At 38.4% G+C, this 18,981-nt stretch overlaps 1 protein-coding gene across 19 annotated transcripts in view; it reads right to left on the bottom strand.

Moving 5' to 3' along the window:
• FUBP1 (far upstream element binding protein 1) overlaps positions 1–18,876 on the bottom strand; it is a 33,952-nt gene extending 15,076 nt beyond the window's left edge. For 10 of the 19 annotated variants that reach the window (XR_011002291.1, XR_011002292.1, XR_011002286.1 and 7 more), the window contains exons 1-20: positions 18,658–18,859; positions 17,635–17,725; positions 16,595–16,657; positions 15,727–15,765; positions 15,342–15,381; positions 14,515–14,564; positions 14,353–14,424; positions 14,002–14,059; positions 13,379–13,541; positions 13,201–13,299; positions 13,016–13,117; positions 12,239–12,341; positions 12,054–12,154; positions 11,338–11,479; positions 10,448–10,608; positions 9,524–9,678; positions 9,362–9,441; positions 6,456–6,584; positions 5,763–5,837; positions 766–911 (exon numbers count right to left, since the gene is read on the bottom strand). Coding sequence is in view for 11 of the 19 variants with exons in the window: in XM_068200003.1 (XP_068056104.1) it covers positions 766–911; positions 5,763–5,837; positions 6,456–6,584; positions 9,362–9,441; positions 9,524–9,678; positions 10,448–10,608; positions 11,338–11,479; positions 12,054–12,154; positions 12,239–12,341; positions 13,016–13,117; positions 13,201–13,299; positions 13,379–13,541; positions 14,002–14,059; positions 14,353–14,424; positions 14,515–14,564; positions 15,342–15,381; positions 15,727–15,765; positions 16,595–16,657; positions 17,635–17,725; positions 18,658–18,771 (1,983 nt within the window). In the remaining 8 variants the exon portion in view is untranslated. Of the gene's footprint in view, positions 1–44; positions 394–765; positions 912–5,762; positions 5,838–6,455; positions 6,585–9,361; positions 9,442–9,523; positions 9,679–10,447; positions 10,609–11,337; positions 11,480–12,053; positions 12,155–12,238; positions 12,342–13,015; positions 13,118–13,200; positions 13,300–13,378; positions 13,542–14,001; positions 14,060–14,352; positions 14,425–14,514; positions 14,565–15,341; positions 15,382–15,726; positions 15,766–16,594; positions 16,658–17,634; positions 17,726–18,657 lie in introns of those variants that run through there. The other 9 variants (XR_011002293.1, XM_068200006.1, XM_068200009.1 and 6 more) reach the window with 6 other exon arrangements.
• Positions 18,877–18,981: the final 105 nt, after the last annotated feature.

Below are 18,981 nucleotides of genomic sequence, written 5' to 3'. Positions count from 1 at the left end.
ATAATTAATACTGCATATACCCACATATCCAACTTACCGACACAGGAGGTTTCATATTATTTATTGTAAAGCACAAAACAGGCATTTTAAAAGTGATAAAGTATACATTGAAAAAGTACATTTATATCACAAAGCATTGACCACATAATTGCAAATACATTTGCTGGAATGTGTACATCTACACTAATACTAAAAACAAACCATTTTTTCATTTCTACACAGAAATATTACCTCCTATCAGTAGTGATAGATATTTTGTACATTTTCAAAAACACTATTTTTTTAACCAAATTTAAGATCTTCATCAAGGCGTCTGCATCCATACATTTAACAAAGGTTTTTTCCCCCACACAATGAAGCAAATACTGTATTGTCCACTTCTTATTATTGGCCCTGTGCAGAAGAGATACATAAGAGATACACAAAAAGTTAAAGAAAATCCTTTAAATCGAGCTAACTCAGGAGTGAAGCCTTTAAGAAAGAAAAATTGGTTAATGTAAATGGTGGTGGCTTCTTGCATGGTTTTCAAAACCCTGGGAGGAGAAAGTTTTTCTTCTTTTTTTTATAAAAAAAACCAATCACCAAACATATGGATAGATACAGAACTCAAGTTATCCGGTAAGCAAAGTCATCTACTCATTATTCTCATAGCTATTTTGCTAGAAAAAAAGATGCATATCCCAAAGGAACAAAGCAGGAGACATGCAAAAAAATATCTACAACCACTGAGACAGAAGCCAGCCAAAAACCACTTTAGGACTGTACCTGTGGTGCTGGAGGATGCTGTGGCATTCCCTGTGGACTTGTCTGAGCATAGTACGCTGCCTGCTGCCTGTAGTACTCAGCCCACGCTGCGCTGTAATCTGGCTGCCCGCCCGGAGGAGCCCCAGCAGGGGCAGGAACAGCTTGACCTGCAAGTAATTAGAATTACACAGCTTCGTTGTTGCAATAGGAATGAGAAATTTTCAAGCTCTCAGCACCTAACAGACATCACCTAGCAATATTCCCTCAAGGCTCTGAATAAACTTGTGGCTGCTTTTTCCTGCCTAAACACTCGTTCTATTACTTTAATGTAATGATTCCCATGTAAATCAAAATCGAGGAACTGTAAGGACAGCTTTTTCAGCCTCTTGATTCATTATCAAGAATCATGTTTAAAGCCTGCTGACCTAAACAACAGTAGCATTTAAATACACACCAAGAGGCAAAACTTTTTGTAATCCACCTAGACTAATTTTACCTTATTTTACAGACTGCATTCAATAGCTCAGCAGATGCTAATTCGCACACTTCCCCAATTCTGGCATCCTTCATTCAATTACAAAGTTATTGCAGGTTGCATTTTTCAAGAAGTGCAATAATTTTTGTAAACATTTACTCCACTACAGAATACAGTCCTGAAACTTGCTTCCACACTTTGTGGAAGTTCCAACCCTCTAGAAACAAGAGCATGTACATACATACACTCTCTCAGACAGTTAAGAATTACGGCTCCTTTCAATAGAATCAACTGACAGACTAAAATCCCAGTGACACACTGATACACAGGTACTCTTTGCATACTAAAAAACCAAGCAAAACAATAAAAGAAAATTACAGCCAACCTTTCAGTTGTGCTGTTCTTCCACAGGAGATCTGTCACAGACATCTTTACTTCCTTTTTCCTCCAACTTCCAAAACACCAATACACCCCTCTTAGTACCACTAATCTTTACAATTTCTGAGAGGCGTTTTTGCAGTTACCACTACAAAATGTACAAGACTCCAAGTAAAGCAACACTCTATGCTCTACCTAAACATCTGTCCACACACACTTGCAGGCATCCAGACAGAAGGGTTTTATACACAGTGCTTTATTTCAAGATTCCTGAACTTCCAAACCAGAACTTTTATTACTGTGTTATGATACTTTTGATTTACATTCTTAATGTGTTATTTTTCAAATCAAAGTTCTACAGTGAGAATTAGGATACTAACAAAGAAACCACTACTTCTGCAAGTTTTTTCTAAGATACTAGAAAAAAAAATCCCAAACCAAATAAAAACAGATCACCACATCACCCCACAGGAAAAAAAACCCAAGCAAAATGCAAGCCTGCACTCTGTACAATTCCATGTGCACCCAACTGTCTATTCTGTTATGAACAGAAAGGGGCAGCTCCCACATGATGAGGGCTTCAAGTTTTCTATCCTACCTGAAACCACCTCACCTTTTATTTGAATACAAGACCACTGAGCAACTTTCTGAGGAACATGAGTATCAAAAATTCTAATGAAGTGTTTTCCAGAGTATCAGACAGAAGGCTGGCTTTGTTTGGTTTTTTTTTTTAAATACTTAAACAAAGGAGATTCACAAGAAGAATCCTAGCTATTCACACAACTCCTACACATGTGTAGTCTTCTAATCCTCTCAAAAACATCAAGTGTGAGTAGAGAATGTGAGTGTTTGGCAAAGCATGATCCTGAAAACCATCAAAATACAACCTTCCATTTTCCAACTCTCCTTAAAACGTAGCTTTTTCCACTTACACTGCAGGTAGGCTCTGAAAGTCTATCCATCTTTTATTTTGGTTTATACAGTAATGGAATTTCTAGAAGATCTTAAATTTCTTCAAATCTTTAGAGCTGTTATCACATTTTACAACTTGTAATGTACCACAACTTAAAATTTACACTGATCAATTATTTTAACAAAAACTACCTCTAATATGGATACAAATTATCCCAGGATACACTCTTCCCAATTTCACCATTACTTTGAGATAATAACTGTACTTATAAATTGTCATCAGCACAACTGAATGTCAAAGATAAGGGATTTTTTGTGCATTATGACCCAAGAAGCTTTGGACATTCAGCCAACTATGTCAAGGCAGTACTGAAATTCAAATAAATCAAATAAAGGAAATTTAACATCTACTCAAGGATGTCAAACTGGACTTCTGTCCTGATGGGTATTTTAGGTGCACTGTTTCCTTCAAGCACTGCGAGTACTTCTGAACCTACACATGACTTCAGCAGTTTAGTCCAAGCTTCCCTTCAGTGTACAAGCTGCACTAAGCAGCACCTGCTCGTTAATATCCACATTCAACCAGAACACTTCTGGGTAATCCTGATCAACTCCATACAAAGGAAATATAAGAAACACAGAAAATCTCCCCTTTAAGGTGGGCTGAGAAAGGAAACACCAGCAGATTTTACAGTTCAACATTATCAAGGGTGATTCTAGTAAGAGCAAACTGTCTTGTTTCTTCTTTCCCACTACAATAATGAAGAATCTTTTAAAAACGCTCCTATTTCATTATGGAATCGTTTAACTGTATGCCAAGCCCACAATATATGGGAATGACTTTAAATGATAAATGAAAAACTTCTGATAGTCACATATAGATCATTTACTAATGATCATGACTCCATGTTTAAAGGGAACTGTTATCCATGAGAGACTTTCTGGAGTATTTGCTACTCAAAGCAGTAGGCACTGAAACAAGGTTCTGAAAAAGGAGACGGACTTTGCCACTGTATTTCTGAGTAGGAAAACAGGTTAATATTCAAGTCACTGTTCAGTGAAAAATACAGTGAAGTGTTCTCTATGATTAGCAGAGTCATATCACACCAGTAGGAAGCCACTTTGAAAACACTCGTATTGTTTGGATGGGTATATTCTGGAGTGTTACAAAATTTTTGGATCACTCATTCTTAACTAAGTATGAGAAAATCCAAAACACCAACTGCAGTATCACTGGCAAGTACTTCTGCTTCCCACAAGGATTATCAAAATAGTTTTTTTTTCAGCAGCAAATTAGAACTGACTGGGCTCAGCAAGTCTGAACTTCAGTTCAGCTCTCCCTAACAATGTTTGGTGAAATCATCTGTGTTGTGAAAAACCTGAGTTGTCAAAGAGCAAGAGACTTGTAATTCCCCTCCTTCACCACAAGTTAATTGAGACAGTAGAGTACGACAGGGAGCACAAATGGTACTGGAAAGCCTGGAGACCACAAGAACTTGCTGTTGGACAGCCTTCCTGTCCATCAGGTCTTCTATTGACCTTCTACTGTTAATGAGGTGGGGAAAAACAGCACCATTTAGCATTATGTCAACTCCAGCTGAATTCCTCTTTTCTAAATGGCTTTAAAGAGAAATGGTATCTACCACATCACGATTCTGCAGCAAAACATTCTCATGATTTACAGGTAAATTATGTAGGTCCAGCCATCAAGAGGTCTCCTTCAGGCAAAGAACTCAATCTGAACTAGAAAAAGGAATTAAGATGAGAACTGCCCTTGTGTTTTTCCTCTTATTTGACTGCCTTGGCATTTTTTACATTTTGCATTTCAAGAGCAACTATTTTTTATTTCCCAATGTGTTTTTTGGCTCACACTCCTCTTTGGAATTGCTCCCATAAACTCTATTCCAACACCTTTTAACTCCCTATTAATCTGTGCAAGAATAGTGCAACCCAGACTTTCTTCGCTTTCCAAGTCAGCAAATTAGAAAGATTGCAGAGCGCCTACCAACAAATTACATTATTTTAAAAAAAAGTGAGAGCCACCCACAAGTCTGCATTTCAGAATGTGAGCCAAACTAAGAGAGACAGTAAATTGAAAAGAAATAGCTGAATGAACCAGGAAGAAGAAAAATGGGAAGGCCTATCAACTTAGAAATTACATGCTTGGGAGTTGTAATTTTCTTAGTCTGATACACAGTTGTTGAACTAAATACTCATTATATATTTTCTGTAGAATTCATCACTTATACTGCACCAAAATAAAAAGTAAAGGTAGTTATGTCTTGGCAAATAATTATCAATACAGTGGAAGGTCGGTAAGAGGAATTATGCATGTTATTGATCTTAAATCTGAATGCTTTTAATATTCCATGAGAAAACTGAGTGCAGTTGGGATGGCAGAACAGCCACCAAACCCTCCTCTGCAAACAAAGATACATCCCAGACCAGCTGCTACTGTATGTCTAGTCACAGCTACCTGGGAAAGCACTGGCATTCCTAAGCCCACTGGTGCTCAGTGTCCAGCCCTCCATGTCCTGCAGTATCCAGGGCAGGACACCACGGGCAGAACACAACCATGATTTAAAAGGTAATGACACCTTCTGTCAGTGCATAAAAACCACATATTCTTTCCTTACACACAAAACAATGAAATAATCAAGTTAACCAGCACATTAATTTCATTTTTATAAAAAAAGCTACCAACAACATACAATCATATAATCTACGTTTAAACACAGCTCGAGTGCTGCAAAGCAAATACTACTTTAAAAAAGGCACAGTATAAATGAAAGCTAATTATGATGCTTTAGTGTAAGTAACCTGAAACACAGAAAGCAAAGTATAAGAAAAAAAAAATCATATGTAATCCAAAGAGAATTGGGAAATAACTACCAAACGAGAAAAACAGCTTCATAAAGTAGATCAAAGTGAACCTCAAAACTTAGGAAATGTACTTTAAAATACTCAGATTGAAACATCTAAAAGATGCTCTCTCCCTATGATCAAAGACATCTCATTAAGTCTGAAGTATTTTTGTAAAGCTGATTACTAGCCTGAGTACCCTGAAATGCCTAAAAACACAAAATTTAAAGTCTGTTTTTCAGCAGCATTTGGTCATAAGACACATGACTGTGCATTTTCAATTTTTTGGGGGTAAAAGTCCCCATCTCATCCAACAAAATATACAAATCTCCTAAAACATTCAACTGTGAATGTGGAACAGAAAAAACAACAGAAAAACCCGTACACTTACCCATTTTTTTGTAGTACTCCTCCCAGGCCTTGGTATAGTCAACCTGCCCTGCTGGTGCTGGATTTGGCTGATCTCCTGAATTACATCAAAAACAGTTAAACTAAAATTACTGGAGTTTGTTTCACACATAATCCAAATAATCAACTGAAATTTTCAGTAACAGTCCCACATGACATGACTCAAATTTGACACTACAAACCTTTGTGGTACAAGCTACTACAATTAGAAACTACTAGTAAACAAGACGTGTTTTCAAGATTCAGGAAGTGCATGCCACTAGCAATACAAAATACCAAAATTCAAGTGGTAAGCCTCAGCCAGGCACAAAAATTAAAATAACAAAACTAAATTCCACAACTGTAATTGTGCTAAACCCATGGGAAGTGATGCAACCATTTAAGCAAATGACAATCAACAGCTTGGCTCATTACATTTTTATTTATGACTGCTCCATGTAGCCATTAAGTCAGCCCACATTGCAGCAAAATTCTCTTTGGAGTACATTCCAAGATAAATACATCGCCCTTGTTACCGCTGAAATTAGGAAAAGCAATATTGAAGGGTATAAGCAAGTTTTCCAAGAAAACCAGCTGTTTAAAATAAATCTACCTGACACAGGAGGACAACAGTAAAAAATAATGGGGTATTTACACGTCCAGCAATGAGAAATGTGTCCATTCACTCAGTACCTACCTTGTCCATTGGTTTGGGTTGTAGCTGGTCCACCAGGAGGAGCTGCAGGTGGTGGCTGTGCTTGCTGCTGATAATAGTGAGCATAATAAGCTGCCCATGCTGCTGAATTGGGATCTGTACCTGGCTTACCTATGAAAACAGAACATAAGCATTTATAATAGCACTACTATGAACAGAATGCTGTCCTCAATTAATCCTGCCCTAGGCATTCTTATTTTCCTCCAAGGAAAAATCCATCTAAGCAAAATATCCATTTACATCCTTTAAGTATTTTTTTCTTTCTAGCATAAACTTTTGATCAGGTTTCAGAACAATGTACTGTACAAAGTGTACTTTCATAGAGCTGGTGAGATAAAATAATTTTACAACCTTTACTACTACAATGCCACTTATTAATCTTAAATGTGGTAAACAGAAACAGATTTTTCAAGTTTACTTAAACAGTCACGTCAATAAATGGCAGCAGCAATGAATCATTCTAGCACCAAACGATTTCAGTGGTTTTACTTTTGTTAGAACCTCACGCTAATGACACTGGCATCGGTGGAGGAGGCATGCCAAATACATATTTCTGAAACAGAAGAATACAAGACTTACTAGGTATTTGCAATGCTTGTCAGTTAAACTTTAAGGTAACAGTAAAACAGAGAAACACACAGCATTTTAAGAACCTGAATCCCCAGACAGGGCTATTAAGCATCACTGTTTACTTACAGCTTTTTAGTATAAAAAATAATAGAAACAGTTGCATCTTCTGCATCTATCTCCATGGTTCCTTATTTTTATCTACATCTAGGTAGGCAAATGATGCTGCTTCCTAGGGTTTTATTTCTCTGTTTCTCACATTTAGCCTTTAGGAATGGCTTATTCTTGCTGAATCACAGATTGATTACATTACAAGATTGGTAATCCACAATACCTGAAAATCTACTATTAGAGAACATAATATGTTTTACACAACCAGCATATATTTGCAAACAGTATTTGCAGTCTTAAAAAATAAAAGTATCTGCAAAGAAACTCAGCCAAGTGAGGAGAATTTCACAAAAGGACATGGACACAACCGATACTTTAGAGTAACTATACATGGGAATGGAAATACAATCCTCCCTAAACATGAAACAGGTAAGGCAGTGAGTAATGGAAGATGAAGAATTACCCTGAAAAAGGCATTCAAGAAGAAACCCAGAGCAACAAATGAATGCTAAATGAAATCCTGCGACAAAAGTCAAATGTAACCAAATGCACACCGAAAAAAATGTTAACACATTACTTTCTGTTTTAAATTGCACTGCTTCCATCAACAATAGTGGAGTTAAACTAACACTTCCTATACTTTAAGGTTACCTGCAAATATCAAATATGCCATTGCTCAATTCCTCCCCCTCCTTCTCCTTAGCTACTTCTCTAGAGTAGAACACAGAGCTGGATTCATTAAATTTCCAAAGAAATTTGACTGTAGTAACTAGCTCCACTTCCACATGACAAGGGCAAGCACGGTTCTGGAAAAAGCACCTCTGAAACCCATTTGTTACACTGGAATGAGTAACTAAGTGAAAACTGTAGAAAAATCATTCAAAGAAATGCTAGTCAAAAGAAGCACCAACTCCACATATGAGAACTTCATTACATTTTTAAGAAAAATATTTATCAAAAAAACAGTTACAGAATCATCAAGATGACATCAAGGGAACATTTGCCATTTTTTCTTACACCGCCCTTATGTAGACAAGTAACTTCAGAAGAATAAAAAAGGTGGTGTGAAACAGGCTGTAACTTTTCAGCAGTGGTTTTGCATTAAATATTTTTGCTATGCTGAGTCTAAGTCACTTTGAGCCATTCTACTTCTAAATGAAGTCAGCAGGCATTTTAAATACTGAACTGAGTACATGCAGAGCTACCTTCTGCAGAAGTTTGGGAACTAAAACCAGCAACAGCTCTTTGTAAAGACGTAACATGACACATACATGGAGTCCCCTTCTCCACTAATGGAACCTGTGCCAGAAACAGTAGCTATCATAAAATATCTTTGATAACAAAAATATAATTGAGATCTTTTGGCTCAAATTCTGAGGAAACTCCACCTCAAACAAATGAGGTACCACAAACTCAAGCATCTAGCCTTACCATGCCTTCTGTGGCTGATGTTCCATTTCCCCATATCCTCTAGTCCAACCAAAGGATGTAAACTTAAAGGAAAGCAGGATACTACAACTTTGGAAGTTGTAATTAAGTAAGAACTCCCAATCTCGACAAAGATAAACATAAATAGAAAAAACAAATTCTACAAAGATAGGTTTCAGAAGAAAACACAAAACTATTATAAGCTAAAGCTCAAAATACACAACTCTACCCAGTTTTACTGCATTAACAGCAATTCACCAAGGTTTTAACCCTCAAAAGGGACTCAACAAAATACATTGGCGTATCAGAATCTTAAAAGTAATTGTAATAGAAAAAACCTAGAAATATCATAGCATTAACTGCAAAACGACAAATTGGTAAAGACTGTTTAAAATAAAATACAAGTCATTTACTCTTAAAGACAAGACATCCTTATTACAGAACTTTATGCAAAAGCATTGATTTTAAGAAAAACTGAACTGCACAAAATCAGTGAACCAAGACTTGCAAAAAGTATCATAAATAGTGATGCAGTATCAATAACATTTGTAAAAAAACATACTCCAACTATAACAATTAAATTTCAACAATTCACAAGCCACATGGAAGTGCAAAACATAACTAAACTGGCAATCAGTGGAAAAAAAAAAAGCCAGAAAAACAGGAGCTTTTCAGCTTTAGGAGTGTAACACAAGTGAACTGTACAATGCATATACTTTCTAAGGACGGAATGGATGTACTTGAAATATTCCCACACTACAGTACAGCTGTGCATTTCTTACCTGGGTCTGGTGGGTTTGGTGGCTGCCAGTGTGGATAAGCATTTCCCCATCCCTGTGGAGCATATGGAGCTGGAGGACCACTATAAAAGATCATACACATACAGTGAAAGGCTGTCCCGGGGTCACCCCACACAGAAGAAAGTCAGCTGAAGGAATACTTACTGAGGTGCAGGACCAGGAGGGCCTGGGTTATAAGGAGCTGGATTATATGGTCCCATGGGAGCACCAGGACCTGGTGGTCCAGGAGGTCCATGCGGGCCAGGAACAACACCATGGGGACCATGGGGAACAGGTGGACCCAATGGATTCACTGGACCCTGTAACAAGGGTGAGACAGAGATGAAAATATACCTTGAGGTTCTCCATTTTTCAGCATTTTAAAAGCATTTATCTGAACACTCAAAGAACGTCTAAAAGGTTTGACTGGTTTTAGAGACAGTTCCCTTCAGAAAACAGGCTATTTGAAGTTTGATTAGGCTTGGAGGTAGTTAAAGGCAATTGTGGCAGTAATAGCAACTAAAAACCTGCATTTATTTCAGTTCCTTCTCGAGGAAGTGAAGGATGTTACAAAAAACCTACAGATTTTTCACAAGTTGCACTAAACTCCCTACACTCTAACAAGACTTACAGTTCTAAAATAAAACAATACATCTAAATCTGACTAACTAAACCCGCTTCTAAGATCAGGCACAAAAAGCCTCTAGTAAATTTGATAAAATGCACACAAATGCAAACAAAAGCGCTGTGAAACTGAAGGCGTAACTTCAATTAGAACTTTACCCAAACATACTGGGACTGAAAAACAATACACACAATTTAGTATCATTGACATCTTTGAACTTAACAATGTTTTAATATACACAAAATTGGCATTTTCAAGAGGACACCGTTAGATGTTGAAGAGATTAATTGTTTCCATTTCAAGATTTCCTTATACTACTTTAAATCCAGATGACCATTATTATCAATTTATCATGTGATTAAGTTAATCTGGGATGCGAGAGGAAAGAGAAATCGCCACAAAGGACACTTGCTTTCAGCTCTGTTTAGCTCTAATAGTAAACAAAAAAGCAGTTAGACACTCACTCCAATCTTTTCTTCTATAAGTTGTCGTGCATAATCTATTTGTTGGGGTGTTCCACGGATAGTAAACATCTTCATGTTTGGATCTGCATTAGGTGGAGGATTTCTCTGAAGTTCTATCCTAGCACCAGACTGTTGGCTTATACTTTTAATAGTTTCACCACCTACAATGCAATACAGAGTTTTTATGATGCGCATCAAAGCAAAAAATACTGATCCACATCAGAGAAAGTCAACTGCATGGAAGCCAAGAAGACACGAAAAGGCACCTATTCTTATGAGCTGTTCAAGAACATTCCAACAATTCAAATAAAACCTCTTCAACGTAGCATAGAGCTTTAATGGCAATAAATAAGTAAAGTTTTTTTTAAAGGCTATAAAAATGTTACTCAGGAACAGCAGCAAAGTATTCCTACAATCTTGTATGTGTTTTTTATTTATGTAAACATCTAATATTAGACATTAGTAACATCTGGCACACATAGTTACCCGTAAATTTAAACTTATAACCCAACCCCCCTATAAAAGGGGCAAGGAAGCCCAAATGACAAAGAAGCCCCACAGAGGCTGACAAGGTAACTGGCTCCTTCTCTTACAGGATCCAGAGAAATTATGTGTACCATTAGTATATACAAAGTCTTCAAAACAGGGGAAATTGGGCAATAAAACTTTTTTAAAAAAATCATAGAACCACAAAATATTCTGACTTGTAAGGGACCCACAAGGATCATGGATTCCAACTCTAAAGTAAAAGATCTGTACAGGGATTGAACATACAACCTCAGCATTATTAGCATCAGGCTCATCACACACCTCTGTAGCATGGTATTTGTCCAAACAGAGCTGAGTGATTTTTAAAGTAACATACAATATACATAAATAAGATATATTGCCTTTTCCAATGATTAATCCAGTTTTGCCAGTAGGGACAATAAAATTGAACTCCTGTAATCCACCAGGAGGCCCCATGTTCCAGTTGCCTTGGCCTCTACCCCTTCCTCGACCACCAGGTCCTGGTCCACCAGGGTTACCAGCCTAAAAAGAAGCAGCAACAAATGAGCATGTTCTGTAAAATTATTGCAAACAAGTTACATGACATAATTGTTAAGAAAAAACTGATTCACTACTCAATTTTGGTAGTTAAAGCAGTACCTTTTAAAGAAGACCTAAATTACATTCTAAAAAATATTCTGTACAATTCTGCACACAAAACATAAAGGAAGAAAGGATATAGAAGCAAGCTGAAATTTAACACATACAAAGATGTAATTTTTGTCGGCCTTCTGTAAATGCAGCAGTGGGGCTCATCTAACAACAAGCTTTTAAACACTGATTACAAGCAAAAGTAAGAGCATATTAGCTATTAAGACAAAACAGAAGCAGCAGCTCTGAAACCAGCCACATCAAGAAATGCCATGACTTTGAATCAGTATGGTCACTTGCAAAACTGTAACTGTAAAAGTAAACATTCATATTTCAGACCAGACTTTGGAGTAGGTTCAAATGGCACAACTAAATTATTTTCTCTAGTTACACACACTTTTTGAAAACTTTGGGTCTTTCCAAAAGGTGGGCAGGAGATTTTAAACACTGAACAACATTACCCAACCTGAACACTGCGAAGGAGATCTGTAATAATTTCTGCAGCATGCTGACATCTGTCAGGAGGCCCTGTGATCTGGGCTATTCTATCTGGAGTTGTTCCATCATCTGGAATAAAAATGAAATATTCCAGTATATGCAATTCAGTAAATTCACATTTAAGTCACAAAAACTTATGAATGTGTTACAAACCTGGCTTGAACTGGATCCTAACACCAGCATCGTTCTGGATCTTTTTAATCATCTCTCCATTTCTTCCAATTACAATACCTACAGCAAATCGTGGTATTGGAACCTAAAAAAAAAACCCAAACAAGACATGTTGATGACACAGATATTACTAAAAAATCCACATAATGATAGGGTTAGAGCTGTAAACTAGGGCAAGACCAATGCCACTGCAGGCTTTTTCAAGGATGGATTTTTTTATTATCAAGTCACAAGCCTAGCACATACTGGACTAAACCATTAAAAAGAAAGTGATCCTATGCTTTAGAAGTTCTCATAGTGGTAGCAATTCCAGTGGATTTTATGCTTTTCAGAATTAAAAAAAAAAAAAAAAGAAGAAAGAATTTATAAAGCAACTAAAATGCAGATTCTAGCAGATGAAGCTTTAAGCCTCTCCCTGATGAACAGTTACTAGCTTGTGACTTGCATTAATAGCTGACCTTAAGTAAGTTCTGTAAAGGCTGATTTTTCAATAATGTTGTAGTATATACTTGATCATAAAATTTACTTGCTTATTTGATAAAAAACTTCAGCTACTTGAAACTGTTCATAACTGCTGGCAATGTAAAGTGAATGCTGCACCTCATTTAGCGTCGTAAATTCAGCAATGATCAAGTAACATACTTACATGCCACAACCACTTTTGAGATCTGGTTAAAAGCTTTCAGTGGTATTACCCAACTTAACATTTTAAAGTTAACATCTCAAAATACAGTGAACAAGTTTTTCAACCATGCTTACGTCTATCCCTTCATTTCCTCCTATTCTTGACCCATATTCGTTGCGCACCTCTCTAAAGCCACCTTGATCACGAATTAACTCCAGCACCATTTCCTTGGCTTGCTAAAAGAAGAACAAATGTTTGTTTAGGTACTGCAACATCTGAATGGATTTTTAAATGCTCTCAATTGTGAGGCACTCCTTACCTGAACTTTATAAGGATCTCCAGTTATCCTAAGGGGCTTGTCTGCACCAGTGTTCTGTGGACCATCTTGAATCATGACCATTTTGACACCTGCCCGCTCCTATTTGACAAAAGGGAGGTCAATACTCACTCAAATCCAGATTCAGTACCATCATATTTAAATGATGATACATATATACCTGTAATTGTTTAATTGTCTCTCCACCTTTCCCAATAACTAATCCTGCTTTACTTGCTGGAATCATAATTTCTTGGACTGCATTTCCAGGTCCATCACCATGATGAAATCCAGGTGCAGGTCGTCCCTTTTCAACTATCTGATCAAGCAATCTTTTTGCTGACCTGTGAAAGAAAATACACATTTATAAATACGTATCCCTGCAAGTATCACTTGCCCACACCTATTCTGCTTGGCAATTTTTAAAATTTGAATAGTTTCTGCAAAAGAAGTATGGTTACTAAAACTAGGAAATATGAAGCAATCTCAACCAATCTGCAAAAATAATGTAAAAAAACTGCAAAATAGTACAATCACCCCAATATTGGAATTTAAAAGGTGGTCCTTTCCCAATCATATTTAATGAAGTTACCTCCTCAAGGTTCCTGTTATAGTTACACCCATCAAAGCTTAATTCAGAACAAAAGCTGCTGTTTGATTCAGCATGCAAAATAAGGACATCAGTACTTGTAATGACTACCACAAGAGCGACAAAAGCAAATATATATTCACCACATGTGTCAGGACAGCTGCCATGAGAGTAAAATCATGACTACTATCCTGACATCAGTTAAAAATACTTACTGAACAGACTCTGGTGTTCCAGTTAGCATACATGATCTTTCAGGCAGGCCTCCACTATCTGCAATCATAAAATAAAACCAACTTATCAGCAGTGTTAAGTCAAAAAGAGATTATGAAATTAACCATAATACACAAACTACTGGAATTTCATATTCAATGAAGCAGAATAATCATTGTATCCCATTTTGCATTTCTTTACTGTATCATAGTCATGATTAGCACAAAAAAATAAACCTGTATCTTAAATGAAGGTTCAGGCAATGAGAAGCAATGAACAATCTTCTGGACTTCTTACCAACCACGCCCCCATTCCCCCAGACAGACAAGTTAACCCCCCCCACAAATAGTTACCAGGTGCAATCTGTATTTTACAGCCAGACTCTTGCTGTATCCGTGAGATCTGCTCTCCACCTCTGCCAATTACTTGGAGAAAGAAAACACAAAGGTTATTTGTACTAACAGCATCTGCTAACGTTCCCCACCATACTACAAGAGCAAACCCATGCTACTTACTGAATCCAACCATCCCATCTGGAACTTTGTACTCCTCTGTCATCACAGACCTACAGCCAATGTTAAACGAAAGACATGACCATGCAGAGACCAAACGAGCATTACATTTACATACATCCTCCCACTAAACTAAAGCAAGCTACTGCCCCACCATCAGCCTGCCTTACTTGCCTCCCATTAACTTTAGAAGTCATTATGCAAGGACAGTTCTTACATAAGCTGACAACACAGAGAAATGAACAAAAGGTTCAAGTATGATACAAATCAGTCAGAAGTTTTCCTTCACCCTCTTTATTAACACATGTGCAATACAGAAAAGGCTACTGTAGCATCTGAAGTTTCATCTGTATACCATCAAAGGATGCTGCAAATTTTGATATCTCAGAACTGTCCAAAGCACAAGAATAACAGCTGGATCTGGTCATTTAGGTAAGAAATGAGTGGAGAAAACAACAGAGTTGTTGTCTGAATTATTTTTATTTGGTTTTAAGGTCATTCAGCTTTGCCTTTTGTTTACAAGATGGCATCACCCCCTTTCTCTTCAGATCTGCTTCCAACTTCTAGCTACGCTACCTATTCTGAGTAGTAAAAAACAGCCAACATATTTTTCTTTTATTAAGCTCAATCCACAACCTAGGCTGTGGAGAAAGAAAGGGAGAACAATGTAGGTACATTTTAAGTGTCTGAATTTGGCTAAAGCTGAATTTCAACAGATCATGCAAAGACAGAATAAATGCCTCATGTGCTGATACCATTTTTTCAGAAAAATTGCTTGAAACTGCTTTGTTTCAATAAAAATCCTATGTAAGATGTAGTGTAATTCTTACCTTTGCTGCTGATGCATCGGTGGTAGCTGATTTCCAAAAGCTATAAACAAATATTGTTAAAATTAAATTCAAACAAGTGGTATAGCTTACAACTAAGCTTTTCCTTTGATAACAAAACTCAATCGTATCAAACTTTTGTCCAAGTTTATTTTTAAGAAGTGCTATCAAAAGGTTTAAAAACTATAAAAAACTCTGAACTATAGCTACCACCACTGTCAGTTTTACCAAGCAGACTCCTGCTGCTTCAACAAGATAAGACAAACCCCCAGCCATTTGTTGGATCTCACTTATTCAAGTGTCACCTACCAGAACACTTTCAAACTGTTGTTCTGACAATGTTACGATTGTTTAGGTTTTTTTTGGCAACAAAAGAAAAATTACTTACAGTCATTCTGGGGAGCAACTTTCTTAGCATCTGGTTGATCTGCAAAATTAAGATTTTTTAAATTTTTTTTGCCAAGAAATTCAGGAAGTGTTTAAGCCTTTTAGTGTGAATTGTCAATTTCCAGTGTATTTTAGCCCCCCTTTTTTTTCTCTCTTTCTTTTTCCTCCTCCAATTTCAGGGAGTTGATCATCTGAATAAAAGAAAGAATCTCACGAACACTCAGCACTTGGTTAGTACAGCTGAAAAGATGTTAGATTTTTCCATGTATCTATTAGTTTAACAAAAGGCAACTTTCAGAACGCACTGTGTGTAGATAGCTCACAAATACCCAGTCACTGAAACTCAACTAAGACAAGGAACAAAGTTGAGCTTTGTTGGCTGCTCAAGCTAATGATGCTTCTATAGTAAAAAAAAGAAAAAAAATGAAATCCATACAAAAATCAACTAACTTAAAAAAATAATTCTGACAATGACCACAAATCTAGACCAAACATCTGAAAATACAACAGTATCACATGGCAATGCAATCTCAATCTGAATGTTCATATGAAATCCCTATCCAAATATCAAGCATTTCATAGCATAAAACTTCAGGAAAAAAAAAAGCAGATTCAAAATAACTACATCACTACAGTCCAAATCCTTTCTGTACAGTAGAGAAATAAAAGCCATCATAAACCTGTATCTGAAAAGATAATACTTCAGATGCTTCATTCCCACCCCAAAATAAAGGCTATATGAACCACCATAATTTATGTGCAGCAAAAACTCAGCCACATATTCCAAGAAATATTTCTGTCAATCCAGAAAGATCCACTAGTTTGTCATGTTTACATACTAAACACAGGTAATAAATAAAAATTCCTGCCTTTAAAAGGAGAGGGCATTCCCTCCCAGTGTGTTGTACTGCTCGGACTTGTCCAAGAGCCATCTACACATAAAATAAAAAGAATACATTACATATATCATCTGAAGCATCATTAGCTCATTTTTGTATATTAAAAACCTCACCTTTAATAGAAAAAAAACTTTACTGTAGGATACAAGAACTCCTGATATAAAGCCTTAGTTACATCCTGCAGACTGAGTATCAATCCTCTTAAAGGAAAGAAAGGCATTTCTCTTTTGTGAGACCTATGAGAACACTTCAGCAAGCTTAAAGAGTTCTTCCTGTAATTTAGCTAGGATTTGGTGTGTATAATAACCATATCAAACCCTGTTAAGTTCAAAGTGGATGCTCTGTAAGAGACAGAAGAGGACACACACACGTTTCAGGAGAAAACTTTACTGCAGTGTAAGGCAAATCCAAAAAGCTGCAACAAGTCAGAGGATTTAAGTATGATCTTATCAGGGTTCACACATGCTGCAGGCTGAATATTACACTACACAAAAGTGTTTTCAAGGCAGAAAACTTACTTTCCCGTGTTTTTTAAAGTCCTATGCTTTTACAATGAAATGCATTCATACTTTTATTTAAAACCGTGCAGTAATAAATGTAATGAAACAATCCAGCTTCAGGAGCACTTCCTACTCTAATTGCAATTTACAAGTTGCAACCAATCCCACGGAACCACAAAAGACTTCAATAACACCTGCATAAAAATTTTGTAACCAGAATATTTCTGTCTCTTTCCCCAGCATGCATTTTTCTATTTGTAGCACTTAAGCCACATTTAAAGTAATGTAAAATAGGCTTACATTCATTTCAGGTTAGAGCACAACGATTTAAAACTTTCCCACTAAACTGAAAATGAAAAAATACGTCATGATCTATGAGGGGTACAAAACGTTTTAATGCTCTGCTATGGAAAAAAAAAATAGATTCCGCAAACAAAAACACCACCTGCAGTCTTTCTAGCACAGTGGCCATACTCCACAAAAATAAATGCAGCAGGAATGAGTGCGTACCTCCATCCTCAAGAGGTCTTTTCTGCCCTCCATAACCGTAGTCGTTTGAATTCATTGCTGTGCCAGCATCTCCTCCAATTTTCGCTGCAATCTAAACAAAAGGCAGATGTGAGCCAATAAATATTTAATTCGGCCCATGTTTATTTCACGTCTTCTAAAAGATTTCAGGGATTTAAAGAACGCGCATTAAAATTACCCCAAACCATTAAATAAAAAGCCAAAACCAGTTTTGTTCAATGTTTTAAAGATTTGTGCTCATATTTCAGCAGTAGAACCGCCTATATTTTCCTCACCTACAAACAAAATCCCAACGAAAACGTGGCCTTTAAACACCAAAACGTGTTTTCCTAAACGGCGATTTTCTTTCTCTACACGTTCTTCGCCAAACACTATCGTATCTCACAGCAGGGCCTCACCGGCCAAACAATTTCAAAACCCGACCGCACCAGGTCTTCAAATACATCGAAAACCGCGACCGCTTATTAACAGACAAGGCGAACATTTCGCCCGAGAAGCGACGAAAACATCGCCTGTGGTGCAGGAGCCACAACTAAAACGGCGGGATAAAGAGCTTCCGCAAGGGCCGCCCTCGCCCCGCGGGCCGCGCCGCTGCCCAACCGGTCCGAGCAGGCTGCGGGCGCCGCGGGCGCCACAACACGGCCCGCGCCGCGGAGCCGCCGCCCTGCGTCCCTCCGCCGGGCCGGGCCCGATAACGCACCGCTACTCGCCCGCCGAGATTTCACCTCCCGGCCGCGGGGCCGCTCCTCTCGCTGCCGAATCCCCCCGGGCCGATCCCGGAGCTGTTCGCGGGCAATGGCTGAACGGGGCCACAAATACCTGGCGGCCCAGGGCGGGCTGGTGGCGCAAAGGGGGCGTGGGGACGGGCCAAAGCTCCCCCCAATACACACGCACTGGCGAAGGGGCCCCCGCTCCCCAGGGCCGTGCGCGCAGCGCCCTCACTGTTCCCGCGGCTCCGAGACCGCGGCCTCCGGGCCCCCATTGATTCCACGGAGTCACACACACCTGCCTAGCCCTCTGCAGCGCGTCTTTAAAGGCATCGTTCACTCCTCCAGCCCCGCCGCCACCTCCCCCGGGCGCGCCCGCGGCAGGAGGGGGCACCGTGGAATAGTCCGCCATGGCCTTCCCGGCGCCGCTCCGGCCGCTGCCGCTGTCTGCCAAGAAAGAGAGAAAATGGCGGCGGGCGCGCGCCTTTCACATTCCTGCGCGGCATCGTGCTCGGGGGGAGCGCGCCGAAGCCTCGCGAGATCTGGGGCGGGATTTCACTGTGGGCGCCGGAGAACGGCGGAGAAGCCTCGCGGCGTTTCTCCCGGCCCCGCCCAGCCGGCC

This window comes from Anomalospiza imberbis, chromosome 9, assembly GCF_031753505.1.
Source record: "Anomalospiza imberbis isolate Cuckoo-Finch-1a 21T00152 chromosome 9, ASM3175350v1, whole genome shotgun sequence".
Lineage (NCBI taxonomy): Eukaryota > Metazoa > Chordata > Aves > Passeriformes > Viduidae > Anomalospiza > Anomalospiza imberbis.
Note: the sequence above shows the minus strand (reverse complement) of the source record. Positions and strands in the feature narration are given on the sequence as shown.